General features: G+C 43.7%; 1 protein-coding gene across 2 annotated transcripts in view; it reads left to right on the top strand.

Annotated features, from left to right (window-relative positions):
* Positions 1–18,578, top strand: part of LOC117557039 (rod cGMP-specific 3',5'-cyclic phosphodiesterase subunit alpha-like) — a gene marked incomplete at its 3' end in the record, with an annotated part of 54,818 nt that overhangs the window by 16,575 nt on the left and 19,665 nt on the right. The window contains 7 exon segments of one of the 2 annotated variants that reach the window (XM_034232716.1): positions 1,497–1,544; positions 6,115–6,447; positions 7,302–7,443; positions 14,934–15,086; positions 15,254–15,343; positions 15,422–15,562; positions 17,920–17,994. In XM_034232716.1, the coding sequence (XP_034088607.1) occupies positions 6,119–6,447; positions 7,302–7,443; positions 14,934–15,086; positions 15,254–15,343; positions 15,422–15,562; positions 17,920–17,994 (930 nt within the window). 2 annotated transcript variants of the gene reach the window in all.

Raw genomic sequence — 18,578 nt, 5'->3', positions numbered from 1 at the left:
TGAGACCGTGCTGTAGTTCCTTTCTAGCCCAACATTAGCCGCCTTTAGCTTAGCGGTGATGACGTGAAGTCATGTGACCGTGCTGTAGTTCCTTTATAGCCCAACATTAGCCACCTTTAGCTTAGCGGCGGTGACGTGAAGTCATGTGACCGTGCTGTAGTTCCTTTATTACATTACATGTCACTTGTTAGACGCTTTAATCCAAAGCGACTTACATACTCAATACCGTGGGCAATCCCCACAGGAGCAATTTGGGGTGAAGTGTCTCAGGGACACAACGACATGCTGACTGCAGTGGGACTCGAACTTGCTATCGGCTGATTCGAAGATCAGCGCATTAATCCACTGCGCCACACGTCTCCCTTTATAGCCCAACATTAGCCACCTTTAGCTTAGCGGTGGTGACGTGAAGTCATGTGACCGTGCTGTAGTTCCTTTATAGCCCAACATTAGCCTCCTTTAGCTTAGCGGTGGTGACGTGAAGTCATGTGACCGTGCTGTAGTTCCTTTATAGCCCAACATTAGCCACATTTAGCTTAGTGGTGGTGACGTGAAGTCATGTGACCGTGCTGTAGTTCCTTTATAGCCCAACATTAGCCACCTTTAGCTTAGCGGTGGTGACGTGAAGTCATGTGACCGTGCTGTAGTTCCTTTATAGCCCAACATTAGCCACATTTAGCTTAGTGGTGGTGACGTGAAGTCATGTGACCGTGCTGTAGTTCCTTTATAGCCCAACATTAGCCACCTTTAGCTTAGCGGCGGTGACGTGAAGTCATGTGACCGTGCTGTAGTTCCTTTATTACATTACATGTCACTTGTTAGACGCTTTTATCCAAAGCGACTTACATACTCAATACCGTGGGCAATCCCCACAGGAGCAATTTGGGGTGAAGTGTCTCAGGGACACAACGACATGCTGACTGCAGTGGGACTCGAACTTGCTATCGGCTGATTCGAAGATCAGCGCATTAATCCACTGCGCCACACGTCTCCCTTTATAGCCCAACATTAGCCACCTTTAGCTTAGCGGTGGTGACGTGAAGTCATGTGACCGTGCTGTAGTTCCTTTATAGCCCAACATTAGCCTCCTTTAGCTTAGCGGTGGTGACGTGAAGTCATGTGACCGTGCTGTAGTTCCTTTATAGCCCAACATTAGCCACATTTAGCTTAGTGGTGGTGACGTGAAGTCATGTGACCGTGCTGTAGTTCCTTTATAGCCCAACATTAGCCACCTTTAGCTTAGCGGTGGTGACGTGAAGTCATGTGACCGTGCTGTAGTTCCTTTATAGCCCAACATTATATTTTACTTTCCATTAATACTCATTTTTAAGACACTGAACGAGAACCCAGGCAGAGAAATGAACCCTGTGTGGTTTCATTAATCACTGGGAGGTTGATGATAATCCCAGAGTTGTAATTGTATGCAGGATTACAGTATGTCCTCACATTTAAAGCATCCTGATAATCCGTTTGTTTTCCAACACCTGCACATTCAGTGATCAGGGCAGAGGGATTAGATACTGCTGCACACAACACGAGAACAGGTAGGCTACATCTTTATTGTATTATATTTTTTTGACAATATATTCATCGTGTTATCATTACTTTATTGATGAATTTATTTGTGAAGTACAATATACAGCGACAAAAAGGGACAGATGATACGGGAAAGTTGAAATGAACTAAAACTTGTCCTGTTGTGATAACATAATATACCGTACTAGCATGATTACCTATTGCCAGGAATACATTTACCAAAACAGTAAGGGATGATTTAAGGGGTAAAGATATCCTTAACGCCAATGCCTGTAAATAAGGTTGAAATTGAACAGCCAATATGATAAGGAAAGGGGCAGTTAGTAGCATATCCTGACTAACCGAAATTAACTCCTTTTAATCTCATTGTACAGGGATAACGCAAATACAAAAACAATTGTTTCAGTGCATATCCACATATCAATACAAAAAGAAAAATGCATATATACACACACATGCAATTCAAATATGCATCTCTGAATTGATCACTTAATAAATTACCTATTTATAACTATACTAAATATGTGTTGATGATGACTCGTAGTGCAGTTGCAGTTTGTCTCGTGTTAGTGCTGGGTCAGGGTTTTGACTCTTGGACTAAAAACTGTCGAATGAAAAAATAGCTTTTCCCAATAAGATGATTCCCACTTAAAATATTCCATCAAAGCAGAATGGGGTGAAAGGTCCTGGCTGCAGATCTGTTTTAGTTGAAATGCCCAGTAGCAGTTCTTGACTAATTGCTGAATGATGAAGGTTTTCTCCGTTAACTTTGAAAGATGTTTCCCCCTTCTGATTCAGTCGGCAGGCATCATGTTGTGATTGGTCAACCAGCTTAGAGATGTCCCGCCCCTTAGCCTAACGCGTACAATGTGTTGGAGCGCTAGCCAACAGTGTTGGGACTAACACGTTACAGTAACGCGTTACTGTAACGCCGTTATTGTTGTCAGTAACTAGTACTCTAACGCATTACTGTTTAAATTCAGTAACTCAGTTACCGTTACTACATGGTGCGTTACTCCGTTACTCCGTTAGTTTTTTTATATAGTCAACAGCCAGGCGAACAGAGATGAGAACTGTACTTAAGTACTTGAGTAAATGTACTTAGATACTTCCTGTGTCACATGCGGAGACGGGCTGTGGGCGTGTTTGTGTTGTTTACTAACAAGACTATCATGGCGGCGGCGGAGCTCAAGTCTAGTTTCTCCACCTGGAGATATTCTCACTATTTCACTTTTGTCGAGCACAAAGAAAAGAACGTTTCTGTTAAATGTAAGTTGTGTCCTGGCGGGTCAAAGATCCTATCTACTGCCCAAACCAGTCATTAAAATCTCTTAAAACATCTGCAAAAACAACATGCTGGGACGAAGCTAGTAGCTAAGACCACAGAGACTCAGCCGACGCCACTCCACCTCCACCTAAGCAACAGCGGCTGGATTTTAACCAAGGGACTGCTAGCCAGGGAAAAGTGGATAAAGCCATTGCACGGTATGTTGTAGAACACATGCAGGCTATTGCTACAGTGGAGTCACCCGCTTTCAGGGAGCTAGTTAGCATGATAGCATGTCCGGGCGGCACACGGCATATGGGACGGAACACTTTTTCCAACTACCTGGAGAAAGAATATACAAAAATGGAAAGCCAGCTAATATCGATGCAATCCAGATTGCATATAATGCATGTCAAGTTGATCAACAGATTGTATTATTCTCCAATGCAATAACAGTACTGAAATGAAGGCTATCCTTATAGCCTTCATTTCAGTACTGTTATTGCATTGGAGAATAATACCTGGGAGCCCTTTTTGTAAGTAACTAAAACGTTACTTGTACAGTAACGCATTACTTTTGGGTTTAAGTAACTAGTAAAGTATCTGAGTTACTTTTGAAATGAAGTAACTAGTAATGTAACTAGTTACTGGTTTTCAGTAACTAGCACAACACTGCTAGCCAATAGGAGCGTGAGTGTTCCATAGTGATGTCACAGCTAAATAGGGTGATAGGATTTTGCTCCTTGCTGACCAAATGTTGACTTTAGAAGGTTTTTTGATAATTCTGTTTCCATCTTTTGTATCATTCTGGAGCGCTAGCCAATAGGAGCGGGAGTGTTACATAGTGATGTCATCATGTTCCGGAACGTTGTGATTTTAGCCCTTTGCAGACAGAGGCGCGGGAAGGTATTTTGAGTGGGGGTGCTGAGGTGCTGGACTCCAGTGAACACTATTACGGGCACTATAGAGCACGCACAAAAGCACTCCCCACACGCAACACACAGTGCACCCGCGACTGTTACAACGAAGGCTCGATAATCAGCTCACGGCATATAGGCAGGGGTAAAGTGCTATTTTTCAGGAGTGGGGAGCGGACCTAACCTCCTTTAGGGGGGTCCTCACCTCCTCTAGGTCCTCACCTCCTCTAGGGGGGTCCTCACCTCCTCTAGGTCCTCACCTCCTCTAGGGGGGTCCTCACCTCCTCTAGGTCCTCACCTCCTCTAGGGGGGTCCTCACCTCCTCTAGGTCCTCACCTCCTCTAGGGGGGTCCTCACCTCCTCTAGGTCCTCACCTCCTCTAGGGGGGTCCTCACCTCCTCTAGGTCCTCACCTCCTTTAGGGGGGTCCTCACCTCCTCTAGGTCCTCACCTCCTCTAGGGGGGTCCTCACCTCCTCTAGGTCCTCACCTCCTCTAGGTCCTCACCTCCTCTAGGGGGGTCCTCACCTCCTCTAGGTCCTCACCTCCTCTAGGGGGGTCCTCACCTCCTCTAGGTCCTCACCTCCTCTAGGTCCTCACCTCCTCTAGGTCCTCACCTCCTCTAGGTCCTCACCTCCTCTAGGGGGGTCCTCACCTCCTCTAGGTCCTCACCTCCTCTAGGGGGGGTCCTCACCTCCTCTAGGTCCTCACCTCCTCTAGGGGGGTCCTCACCTCCTCTAGGTCCTCACCTCCTCTAGGGGGGTCCGGATTTTTTTTAAATATTGAAGTTGAAAGCATCAATGCACTTTGAGAGCAACATGAAGAGATCTATGGATACATCTCTCAACACCAGATGAAACACAACTGTAAACAGATTTACTTTTTCTTTATGGATATTTTACAAATCACTCTCCTTTCAAACTCTATTCTTGTTTTACTGCCATATAGTATTTCATACCTGCTTTTCCTTTATTCTCTTATGTGTTTTATAACTATAATGATCATATGAAGGTGTGCCGCGGAAATAATCTTTTGAATAATTTGTGACCAAACCGTTTGAGACCCACTGAGATAACTTAGACTAAAGTGAACTATCTAAACACTCAGAGAGTCCTTTAGCTCACTGAGCCTCTCAGTCTGAGAGGAGAGCTCTCCTCAGACTGAGAGGAGAGCTCTCCTCTCAGTCTGAGAGGAGAGCTCTAGGAGAGGAGAGCTCTCCTCCAGCTTGTTGTGGAACCAACAGCTCCGTATGTCCGTTAGTGCAGCTAGCTAACCAGATGCTAACAACACGGTCCCTGCTGCTAGCACACCTCTCTCTCTCTCTCTCTCTCTCTCTCTCTCTCTCTCTCTCTCTCTCTCTCTCTCTCTCTCTCTCTCTCTCTCTCTCTCTCTCTCTCTCTCTCTCTCTCTCTCTCTCGCTCTCTCTCTCGCTCTCTCACACACACACACACACAGAGCCGAGCTTGAATGACACAAGCACACTTTAACTTCCATGCAACTCTCTGATTGGTCTGGTGTCTTGCCTCTGTTGCATTCACTGGAAAATGACAGTCCTGCCGTCCTCTCTAGTGTCTTGATGAGGTTCACGTAAAGCACGGTTAATGTATTATATTATTGAGGGAGAATTGTCCGGGCTACAGAATTGTAGCCAACAATGTGGAATGTATTGGCTACATATTACACAGATTATGCACAGCAGGAGCAGCAATAACCGTCAAATAATAATTCAGACAGGGGAGCTCCGCACCCCCTGCCCACCGCTAGGGGGTGCTGCAGCACCCTCAGCACCCCCCTTCCCACGCCCATGTTTGCAGACAATTTACATGCACTAATACCTATACAACTAGAGGAGAGGGAAAACCTTGAAGAAGCAAAATACGGTGAAAGGATTTTGATTGTTCTTGACCAAATGAATGAAGGTGAAGGTTTTTTGGGCATTATTTTTCCCTCTTTTGTTTCACTCTGTGTTAAAAACATATCCCTGGTCCCCGGCTTGAGCTTCACCTCAGGATCCATGTATCTGTGATCCTCTCCAGAATGGAAGGAGTCGTCACATACAGAGCATCAGCTAGTTCCTGAACAGTGTCCTTCACATGCTGATATCCAAGAGAGGGAGTTACACAGTCACAAGATGGAGGAATAGAAAGCAGTATTCAATGTTTACTTCAGATTAGCTCCACGTCAGAAATGAGCATGCTTGATGTCTCTCTCCATAGAGGCTGAATCCTCATGTTGATCACATAGCTATCATATGCCTCAAACAGTCCTGATGCTCTTCTAGGTAATCATACATCCTGTCATGTTCACAGCTACAGTTGGGATAGCTTTGTTATCATGTTACTCTCATGTTGGAAGAGGACGTTCAGTAGTTTCTCTCATTTTGCCCCCCCTGTCAGCATCATGGTGGACGCAGCGGCAGCAGAGCTCTTCCTGGACGATAACCCAGAGTTTGCTAAGAGTTACTACGACCTGAACTTCAGACCGCAGCTGATCTCAGACCTGCTGGACGGCAGCCGGCGGATGCAGGTGGACGTCAGCCGGTTCCACGACCTCACCACTGTGGAAGAGAGCGAGGTTCTGTTCGATCTGATGCGAGACATCCAGGACAATCTGCAGATGGAGAGGTCCATGTTCAACCTGATGAAACACCTGAGCTTCATGCTGAGGGCCGACCGCATGAGCCTCTTCATGTACAGGCAGAGGAACGGAGTCGCAGAGCTGGCCACCAGGTGACACATTTCTCTGTTTCCTGTATCACAAGCAGGATGTGGTCATTGAAAATCAGGGGTGGCACACTCATGCTAAACGAACCCCCCTTTGGAACATTTGATGGATTTCATTTCATGTGGCCAGCAAGAGCTTGCAAAGAATATAATACGTTTATTATACGGTTACTTGCTTTACAAATCAAAATCAAATCAAGTTTGATTTATAGAGCACATTTATAAACGATTTTTGGTCCAGCCAAAGTGCTGTACATATAATACAAATAGCCTACAGTAGAGACACTTTACAACAGCACAGATTACAGAAGCACGTTGCCCATAAACTACATGTCCCACAATGCATCTCATTTTGTGACATGCGCACTGAAGAGACTTGAAATGATTTGCCTCAGACTTCTGCTTTCAGACGTAATTAATGATGAAGTTATTACCCTATCGCATAATAATCCAATGCAGAGGCAATAATGTAATATAATACATTATTTTATATATATTATATATTTACATATGTATATTTATTTAGTCGTAAAGTTACAACCGGCCCTTTGAGTAAAACGTAATGCTAATGTGGCCGCCATGAAATTGAGTTTGACACCCCTGCTGTAAATGCATTTGTGGCAAACACCGTGAAAACCAAAAAGGGAATGGCACCCTATTATAAAAAGATTATTTTACAATGTATTACAGCTTTGAAATCCTGCTACTAAACCACTTGTTTTTAGGAATGTACCAGTAGTCTGACTACTTGTTTTTAATGTAACTAAGGGAATACAGTCACCTTGTTTTGGTATCCGTTCACGTTATTCCCATTGCTTTAGTTGCACATTATAACTGACGGTGTTTTTGTTTACCTGCAGGTTGTTTAGCGTGACCAAGGACTCGTTGTTTGAGGAGTGTCTGATTCCTCCGGACAGTGAGATCGTTTATCCTCTGGATCTGGGGGTCGTCGGACACGTGGCGTCGACCAAGAAGATGGTGAACATCGCCGATGTATCCGAGGTAAACACACACAAACAAAGTAGTCCACTGTGCTTTCTGATGGATGAAAACTAATGTGTGTTGTCCACAGCCGACGTTAACTTCTTTCTGTGGATTGATATGTCCAAATTGACAAATCCGCATCGAGTATTCAACTAAACCGTCCGTTACCTGCATCTCAACAAAATAAAACCTTGATCTTCATTAAGATAGATAGACTTCTTCCTGCGGATTGATATGACTGCACATAGTCCCTTGATCAAAAGCGTTCTCCTTAGCAACGGTCGGTTCTTCTTAGCAACGGTATGTTATCCTTAGCAACGGGGTTCTTCTTAGCAACGGTATGTTATCCTTAGCAACGGTCTGTTCTTCTTAGCAACGGTTTCTTCTCCTCAGCAAGGGTCTGTTAAGTTTTAACTAGGTTTTGTATTAGATATAGATTATAGAGTTCATGATTGACCACTTAAGATTTACAAATGAAACAGGTGAACTTAAACTATATGACTGTAAAAATATGACTGTAAATATACTTTAGTATTTAAATCATATGATTTTACAATTGAGGCAAACATGTTTTAGTGGACATTTTCTAAAATGTTACTTCACTAAAAAGGTTCGATTTGTGTGACTATGTGTAATATGCTGAACCAGAAGGATTTCACCTAAAAGCCATTTGATTTAAAACAAAAATACGTCATGCTACTGTGAGTATTTGTTGTGATTTACAGACCATATATTTTGGAGTAAAATAAGACTTTCTTCTCCCTGACCTTTTCCATCATAAGCTTTATAAACTGCATTAATGTTTAGTGAATTGTTTCATATTCATTGTGAGGAATATAATAGATGATATCCTGCTTATATTGTGTTAACAGAAAATTGGCCCTTCAACCGGGTTTTTATTTGTCAGACAGTTCATATATGTTTTTGTCATCTGTACAGTATATTTTTCTTATTCTCTAATACTAGTTTATTTCTATTTTGAGATGTTTATATTTCATAATAGTTTATTTCTACTCTTTTAATTTGTTATTATGTGCAATTTCGTGTTTTGTTTTCTGCTGCTGCAACCATTTTTTTCTCGCAAATTGGGATTAATAAAGTAATAATAATAGCTTGGATTTATATAGCGCATGGGACCCAAGGTCGCAGGTTCCGGGGTGGGGCATGTGGGCGGAGGAGGTCCGATAAGTACCGGGGGGCATGGGCATGGAGGGACTTGTAGGTGAGGAGGAGGACTTTGAATGATATGTGGGACATGACCGGCAGCCAGTGGAGGTGGATGAGGGTGGGGGTGATGTGCTGCCACGGCTTTGTGTGCGTGAGGACCCTAGCAGCACAGTTTTGAACATACTGGAGCCTGTCCAGGGTTTTCTTTGGCACCCCAAACAGGACACCATGGCAGTGGTCCAAGCGGGAGGTGACGAAAGCATGGACTAGGGAGTTGGAGTCTGGCAATGTTCTTTAGATGGAAAAAGGCGGATTTGGTCACAGACTTGATGTGGGAATGGAAGGAAAGGGTGGAGTCAAAGATGACACCCAGGAGATGGGGAGATGGAGCAGCCGTCAACCTCAAGGATGAAGTCACCAACCTTCCGGAGCAGCGCTTTTGGTGACACAACCATGAGCTCTGTTTTCCTGCTGTTGAGTTTGAGAAAATTGGACGACACCCAGGTTTTTATGTCGTGCAGGCAGTTGACGAGAGACTGAGGGGGGAGCTGGGAGGATGGAGTAGTGCTGAGATACAGTTGGGTATCATCAGCGTAGCAGTGGAAGTTGAGTCCATGATGGCGGATGATCTGGCCGAGGGGGGGCATGTAAATGGTGAACAGGAGGGGGCCAAGCACAGAGCCCTGGGGTACACCGTGATTGACTGGGGCCGGGGGGGAATTTGAGCCATTAATGGTTGCAAACTGTTCCCTGTTATGGAGGTAGGATGTGAACCAGGACAGGGCTGTGCCAGTGACCTAGGAGGTCAGATAAGCGGGTGAGGAGGATGGTGTAAGAGATGGTGTCAAATGCTGCAGAGAGGTCCAGGAGCATGAGGATGCTGAGGCGGCCAGAGTCAGCAGCAATGAGGAGATCGTTGGTGATCTTGATGAGGGCGGTCTCAGTGCTGTGTTGAAGTCTGAAGCCGGATTGGAAGGGCTCATTGAGCTCATAGTTGGACATGTACAGATGGAGTTGACCGGCGACTACTCTTTCCAAAGTTTTACTTGGGAAAGGTAGGTTGGAGATTTGAGGATAGGGGTGACTGAGGCATTTTTGAAGCCAGTTTGGCCACTTGGGGAGCATCCACAGGGGAGAAGGAGGAGAGGTTGGAGTGGGAGAGGCGCTAAGCTGGGGGTGTGTTGCCAGGTGGCTGAGGTGCAGGTAGGGGGAGGGCCAGGCGCCAGGAGCTGCTGATGGATGGCCTCGACTTTCGCCTGGAAGAAGTCAAGGAATTTGGAGCACAGATCGGGAGCCCCTGAGGGCTGGGGGGCGTCAGTTCATCTCATCTTATCTAAATAGAAATCTAAGTTTTGTGAGGCAAGGCAATGCAAGTTTATTTATACAGCACTTTTCAACACAAGGCAATTCAAAGTGCTTTATAAAAATGAAAGACATTAGGTGCGTTCACACCGCAGTACTTTTCCCACTTTAGTTCCGAAATGTCTCGTTCACACCAAAAAGAGCCGGAACTAAAATTAGTTCATGAGAACCTTTTCACCCCCTTTTCCGTCCCTGCTAGAGAGCAGGGACTTTCGTGGAGAAAAAGGTTCCTATGTCTGATTGGCTAGGCGGATTACAAACCACGCCCCGTAAAACTCCCAAAAAGTTTTGTGAAGCCGCCATTTTATTATCCTCGCATTAGCATTATTAGCATTAGCATTAGCCCAGCGCAGAAACGCAGAGAGACTAACTTATGGCAACACAAAATAAAACATGGGAGCGGTGGAGATGAGGAGGTGTCGGCGTTCTGGCGATTTACTCGGAAGGCTTCAGTAGAAGCTGCTGGGAGTCCCAGCAGCTTCTACTGAAGCCAGTCCCCAACTCCGGGGACTTCCGGGCGGGGACTCCGGGTGGCAGTATACGCCGTGAAGTGGTTTGCGGCCTGCCAGTAAGCCCAAAGCAGAAGAAGAAGAAGTGACGTCAGCGGCTTCATTTGCCTAATCCTCCCCCAGGGATTTATTCCGGTGTGAACGCAATCTGTACTTAGTTCATGAGAACTAAAGAGTTCTCATGAACTAAGTTCTGATGAACCTTTGTGGGAAAAGTACTGCGGTGTGAAAGCGCCTCTTAAGAGCATGAAACACATTAGAAACATTAAAAAGCAAAGGTAATAGAACATGAATAAAGTATAGTGCAGTGTGAGATGTGAATAGTTCAATTAAAAGCAGCGGCAAAAAGAAAGTCTTCAGCCTGGATTTAAAAGTAGTCAGAGTTGCAGCGGACCTGCAGGTTTCTGGGAGTTGGTTCCAGAGATTTGGAAATATCCCTCACCAGATTCTCACATTCCTCTTTCCGTGAAATTAGTTATTTTGACAGTTTTCTAACCTTTCATCCATGTTGCATCCCCAGACAACACATGTCCCTGTTTTACTGTTAGCCGAACCCTTTACTTTCTTTTCAAATCCTAGAATTAGGATATTTAAACCTGTTTTAAGATCGTCGCTCTTTCTCTTTCTGACCACCAGATGGCGACATGAAACCACAGTGTCTCTTTTCCTTTTAATCCCATTACAGCCACTACTGTGACATTTGAAAAGCTTATTCTCACACACACTTCTTATTCCCACACACACTTCTTATTCCCTCACACACTTCATGTTTCTGCTGTCCACCCCCTCCTCCCAGCTGTCGGAGTGACATTTACACAGCAGCTCCTCCAGTACCAGTAATGTAATGCATCTGTAAGGGAATAAAGTGGGAATATAATCCGTTCCATAGCTCTCCGACACAGACACATGAAGCATGCTGGGAGCTGGAAGCGTTTCAAAGCCTCCCAGCAGAGAGAGGAGATGTGATGTTTCTATAATTGCTCTTCTTTATGATGCTAATGCGCTGAGCACGGCCTCTCAGAGTGATGCACGGTTCAGGAAGCGTTTGTGTTTTATTTCCATTATTCCCAGTCCATCCAGAGCCTGCCTCCGGTAGGTGGGATTATGTGTTTCTGGGATTATGTAGCAACAACAGCTGGCCTCATTCCTCTCCTTCTCCTTCAGATTGAATAACCAAACGATATACGAGCTAATGTGTCCTGCTGTTATTTGAAGGTGTGGTTGAGGTGGGGGGTGCAGATGAAGCAGGTTAATCTGTCCTGAATTACAGCGATCCCAGATTACTCCCAGAGGTCAAAGCGCTCTGAGCCTTTTTCACAGACTCAGCCAATCTCTCACCTTCATCTGCAGCTCTGAGCTGATTCAGTCTGTCTGTTAGTATCTGGTGGGGTTGCTTTATTTTTAAAATATATATATTTTATTAATTATTTTTGCTCAATTAAAACCTTATTTAACGTTTGCCGACTTTTTTATTTTTTATTTAACCTTTATTTAACCAGATAAAAGCATTGAGATAGAATCTCATTTGCAATGCTGACCTGGCCAAGAAGGCAGTAACGTTACACAAAACACAAACATATAAAATACAGAGAACATAACTAAGAAAAAAGCAGTCCCTACATTGAGCACATTAGGACAGTAAGAAAGGTGCACTACTTATCACTGCAAGAGCAGCTGGTGGTAAGGACTTCAGACAACTTCAATTTAAAACATGCTATTGAGACAAGTGCCCTCAGTTTGAGGCGTAAGTGAAGGTCATTCCAAGACCAAGGACCATAGGACTTGAAGTTTCAAAGTGCCATTTTATTTGTATTGTTATTATTATTGTTATTTACAATTGTTATATACATACACATATTTTATTCATGTATTTATTTATTATTCCCATGGAAAATTCCACCTTAATTCCACCCTAGAGCCACATTGAAATTCATGTCACGTGACTTGAATTTTGAATTGAGCCGTCCCTTATAGATACCATCTCTTTACGTATTAGTGATGGGAATCCCGGCTCTTTTTAGTGAGTCGGATCATTTGGCTCGGCTCACTAAGAAGAGCCGGCTCTTTTTAGTGAGTCGGATCATTTGGCTCTGCTCACTAAGAAGAGCCGGCTCTTTTTAGTGAGTCGGATCATTTGGCTCGGCTCACTAAGAAGAGCCGGCTCTTTTTAGTGAGTCGGATCATTTGGCTCGGCTCACTAAGAAGAGCCGGCTCTTTCGGCTCCCAAACGGCTCTTCATGTTACCACAGTTTACCACGGAGCCTCCAGGATCACGCTTTGCTGGCAGCGAAAATAATCCCACCAGACTCCTTTGCCCCTCCAACAGAGGGATGTTCTTCTCCTTTTTCCTTTTCGTCATTTCAAGCTATAAAAACTCGAATGATTTAGTTTGTTTGACGCCCTCGGTTCGAGTCCAGGGCGTCCCGAGCTGAATAAGGGCGTCAAATGGCTGCAAGACGCCCCCCTGGCGGAAACGCTGGTTTACGTTAAAGCATGATTTAAATGAATGCTAACTATTTAAATATGTATCTATTGAACCAGGAGAAGTCTCATTGAGATTAAACATGTCTTTTAGGAGAGGGCCAAATGACAGACACCAAATGAAAAACAATAACAGATCAGACACGTTGTCTCACAGACATTCAAATCCATCCTACATTTAGATGATGTCACTAAAGCTGCTGAATGGAGGTCGAGGTGAAGCTGAGGATAACGAGCAGGATGAAGACTCCTCGGGCTTTAAGGGGTCAAAGGTCACCCACTAACCAGCTGTCCACCAAACAGGTTTATCTGTAAGCTGCCAATCAGATGAGGAAGGGGGCGGGTCCACCGTCAGTGTGAACCTCCAATATCTTAAATACTGGGACATGTGGTTTTTGAGGATGTTGAATCAATTTCTGATATTTGGCCATATTTGTACTCCCAGGGGGTCGATTTTGTAGTTTTAGGGGACTCAAAACTACAATGTTGTATCCTACTTTCTGGTTGAAACTGCCATTTATGATCCTGAAAATGTCAGAAATGGACTCAGCATCCTCAATAACCTCCAAAAACACTCCAAAGTTGTCCAAATCAACCAAGCCATTTCTTAACTAATGTCTGCATATGCTAATTAATGCTACTTGTGCTAATGTTGCAGCAAGTTAGCATCCAGCAGTTTCTATGTGCTGGAGACCTGTACTTTACATTTCTATCATACAACTCTGGGCCCTCAGAGTGAACCTCCAATGTCTAAAACAACGTGACATTTGCTTATTGAGGATGTTGAATTAATTTCTGACATATTTAGGATCAGAAATGGCAGTTTCAGTCGTCTAAAACTACAAGAACGTCCCAAAATGCAAGTAAATCAGTCCACAGGGACACTCATATGGCCACTGTCTGGGTAAAACTGCCACTGTTGATCCTGAAAGTGTCAGAAATGTCCTCAATAACCTCCAAAACCTATTGTCTGCAAATGCTAATTAACACAATTTATGCTAATTTTGCAAATTGCCCAACATGCAAGTTAGCATCCGGCAGTTTCTATGTGCTGGAGACCCTGACTATACATTTCTATCATAAAACGTTGGGGTCTCAACATCTCCGGGTTCACAGCAGGACTCTGGGAAACAGCTTTAAGTTTGATCTGGATTCCTCTTGTCCTTAACGAGCCGTTAACGAGCCGTCCTCCTCAGCTTCACCCTGAAGGGACTCAATGGATGACCCTCTGTACGGGAGGGTCAGAAACTGCCGGGGATTGTGGGTAATGGAGAGTCTTTGCTGGCAGCGTTTATGGAGGAAAGTTAATCAAAGACCAGCCAGTTTTGAAGGATGCAGGAGAGGAGAGGGGCAAAGAGCAAGCAATTCAATCTGATCAGAGATGGGAAGTAGTGGAGTACAAATACTTCGTTACGTAATTTAAAAAAATCTGAATGTCCTCTTCCAACATGAGAGTAACGTGATAACAAAGGTATCAACTGTAGCTGTGAACATGACAGGATGTGTGATTACCTAGAAGAGCATCAGGACTGTTTGAGGCAGATGATAGCTCTGTGATTAACATGAGGATTCAGCCTCTATGGAGAGAGACATCAAGCATGCTCATTTCTGACGTGGAGCTAATCTGAAGTAAACATTGAATACTGCTTTCTATTCCTCCATCTTGTGACTGTGTAACTCCCTCTCTTGGATATCAGCATGTGAAGGACACTGTTCAGGAACTAGCTGATGCTCTGTATGTGATGACTCCTTCCATTCTTCAAAGTCAGAATGTTGAGTTTTTGAGAAAAAGTCCCAAAAAATTGAGACTTTGAGAAAAAGTCAGAATTCTTGCAGATTGTGAGAAAAGTCAGAATGTTTAGAAAAAGTTAAACATTTTAGAAAAAGTCAGAATTGTGAGATTTTGAATACATGTATCCTTATATTGAAGCTCAAGCCGGTGACGAGTGATATTTTTCTAACAGTCAGTAATCTAATATCTCCTCACAGAGCCCTCATTGCAGCGACTTTGTGGACGAACTGACCGAATATAAGACGAAGAGCGTCCTCGCCACTCCGATAATGAACGGGAAAGATATGGTGGCCGTCATGATGGCCGTCAACAAGCTGGAAGAACCCTGCTTCACCGCCAAGGATGAAGAGGTAGCGCTGAGTAATTCCCAGTTAGTTTACAATCACTGGGAACACATCAAGTCTTTAGTGCTTTATTTTATTGTTGTATATAAATGTATAGGAACCAGGAGAGGTTATCACTTCCATTTCTCAGTGTGTGTGTGTGTGTGTGTGTGTGTGTGTTTTCTTTCTTTCAGACCCTCAACAAGTACCTGTACTTCGCCAACCTGCTGCTGAGGGTCTACCACCTGAGCTACCTGCACAACTGTGAGACCCGCAAAGGACAGGTGAGCAACAAAAAAAACCGTCAACTTCTCATGGCCGTACGCAGGACTTGTTTGTTCTGATTGGTCTCCTGTGATCAGGTGCTGCTGTGGTCGGCCAGCAAGGTGTTTGAGGAGCTGACGGACATCGAGAGGATGTTCCACAAAGCGCTGTACACGGTCAGAGCGTTCCTGAACTGTGACCGCTACTCTGTGGGTCTGCTGGACATGACCAAGACCAAGGTGGGTGTCTCTACTTTAAAGAGTCCTCTCCTGCTGATGTTCAGGTGTATATCAGTATGTAGTGTCTCTACTTTAAAGAGTCCTCCCCTGCTGATGTTCAGGTGTATATCAGTATGTAGTGTCTCTACTTTAAAGAGTCCTCTCCTGCTGATGTTCAGGTGTATATCAGTATGTAGTGTCTCTACTTTAAAGAGTCCTCTCCTGCTGATGTTCAGGTGTATATCAGTATGTAGTGTCTCTACTTTAAAGAGTCCTCTCCTGCTGATGTTCAGGTGTATATCAGTATGTAGTGTCTCTACTTTAAAAGAGTCCTCTCCCTGCTGATGTTCAGGTGGTAATATCAGTATGTATTGTCTCTACTTAAAGAGGTCCTCCTCTCCTGCTGATGGTTTCAGGTGTATATCAGTATGTAGTGTCTCTACGTTAAAGAGTCCTCTCCTGCTGATGGTCAGGTTGTAAATATCAGTATGTAGTGTCTCTACTTTAAAGAGTCCTCTCCTGCTGATGTTCAGGTGTATATCAGTATGTAGTGTCTCTACTTTAAAGAGTCCTCTCCTGCTGATGTAGTGTCTCTACTTTAAAGAGTCCTCTCCTGCTGATGTTCAGGTGTATATCAGTATGTAGTGTCTCTACTTTAAAGAGTCCTCTCCTGCTGATGTTCAGTATATCAGTATATCAGTATGTAGTGTCTCTACTTTAAAGAGTCCTCTCCTGCTGATGTTTCAGGTGTATATCAGTATGTAGTGTCTCTACTTTAAAGAGTCCTCTCCTGCTGATGTTCAGGTGTATATCAGTATGTAGTGTCTCTACTTTAAAGAGTCCTCTCCTGCTGATGGTCAGGTTTAGCCTATTCAGGTGTATAGTATGTAGTGTCTCTACTTTAAAGAGTCCTCTCCTGCTGATGTTCAGGTGTATATCAGTATGTAGTGTCTCTACTTTAAAGAGTCCTCTCCTGCTGATGTTCAGGTGTATATCAGTATGTAGTGTCTCTACTTTAAAGAGTCCTCTCCTGCTGATGTTCAGGTGTATATCAGTATGTAGTGTCTCTACTTTAAAGAGTCCTCTCCTGCTGATGTTCAGGTGTATATCAGTATGTAGTGTCTCTACTTTAAAGAGTCCTCTCCTGCTGATGTTCAGGTGTATATCAGTATGTAGTGTCTCTACTTTAAAGAGTCCTCTCCTGCTGATGTTCAGGTGTATATCAGTATGTAGTGTCTCTACTTTAAAGAGTCCTCTCCTGCTGATGTTCAGGTGTATATCAGTATGTAGTGTCTCTACTTTAAAGAGTCCTCTCCTGCTGATGTTCAGGTGTATATCAGTATGTAGTGTCTCTACTTTAAAGAGTCCTCTCCTGCTGATGTTCAGGTGTATATCAGTATGTAGTGTCTCTACTTTTAAAGAGTCCTCTCCTGCTGATGTTCAGGTGTATATCAGTATGTAGTGTCTCTACTTTAAAGAGTCCTCTCCTGCTGATGTTCAGGTTGTATATCAGTATGTAGTGTCTCTACTTTAAAGAGTCCTCTCCTGCTGATGTTCAGGTGTATATCAGTATGTAGTGTCTCTACTTTAAAGAGTCCTCTCCTGCTGATGTTCAGGTGTATATCAGTATGTAGTGTCTCTACTTTAAAGAGTTCTCTCCTGCTGATGTTCAGGTGTATATCAGTATGTAGTGTCTCTACTTTAAAGAGTCCTCTCCTGCTGATGTTCAGGTGTATATCAGTATGTAGTGTCTCTACTTTAAAGAGTTCTCTCCTGCTGATGTATCAGGGAATGGAAACCCCCAACAAGCTGAACATGGCCTCTTTAACTAAATGCACTGATTGCTTATTAGCTTTTCTTTAAAACCTTTGGGGTTTCTTTGATGAACCTGCTCTACTTTCTTCCGCTTCAATCCCTCGCAGTAACACTTTATATCTACTGATCAAAGTGGAACTATCCCCATGTATTTATGTTTACTACCGTGTTGTAGTAAATTCGACTTATTGTCTGTCTGTCTCTTGATTACGAGCAGCTGCTCTCTGAGAACAAACACATGTTGTCTGCACACACAGATGGCTGTCTGCGTTCTTCAATAACGCTCTTAAAAAACAAACACAACTGGCAGCTCCGCTTATGGAAACTGTGCTCGATAAAAACACATATTCCACGGCATACTGTCTCTACTCCTGTGTGTACATTTGTTTTAATTGTATATCTTCTGACTGTGTGTGTGTGTGTGTGTGTGTGTGTGTGTGTGTGTGTGTGTGTGTGTGTGTGTGTGTGTGTGTGTGTGTGTGTGTGTGTGTGTGTGTGTGTGTGTGTGTGTGTGTGTGTGTGTGTGTGTGTGTGTGTGTGTGTGTGTGTGTGTGTGTGTGTAGGAGTTCTTTGACCTGTGGCCGGTCCTCATGGGAGAAGTTCCCCCGTATGATGGACCTAAGACTCCTGATGGCAGGGTGAGAATAATCAATAACTGAAAAGAGTCTTCATTATAACTTATCCGTGAGAAAGACACGCTACAATTCCCATGGAATGTGCAGGTAGGAAATGACACACTTCAGATGTTCCTGCTGGCTAATCTCTAGGAAATATATTCATTTTGCCAGAATTCTGACTTTAAGATTTGTTTTAGTTTTTTTACGATTTTCTCTCAGAAAAAAAAAGTTAGATACAACATTTTTTTTATAGGATGTATTTATTTGACTTTTTGTTACATTTCCTCAGAACTCAGACTTTAAGTCAGGGGGGTCAAACTCAAATACACAGTGGGCCAAAATAAAAAAATGGGTACTAGTGGAGGGTCGGACTGGTTCAATGTTTATAGCAGAACTTATTGAAATGAACTTGTTGCACATATTAAACCTGGAACTAACAAAGCTTCAATGATTGCCTATAAAAACAACATTAAATAATCAGCTGCATTCATTTCTTATGGCTCTATCTGCAGCTTCTCCAGAGTCATTTGTTATGAGTACATTTTCCCACAGGCCAACAACAGCTTCAACAAAACTATTCCCCTCAAAGAGAAACCAAACATGCC

The sequence above is a fragment of the Gymnodraco acuticeps genome, unplaced genomic scaffold (genome assembly GCF_902827175.1).
Source record: "Gymnodraco acuticeps unplaced genomic scaffold, fGymAcu1.1, whole genome shotgun sequence".
In the NCBI taxonomy this organism is placed as follows: Eukaryota; Metazoa; Chordata; class Actinopteri; order Perciformes; family Bathydraconidae; genus Gymnodraco; species Gymnodraco acuticeps.
The sequence above is the reverse complement of the archived record's forward strand: the minus strand, read 5'-3'. Positions and strand labels throughout refer to the sequence as shown.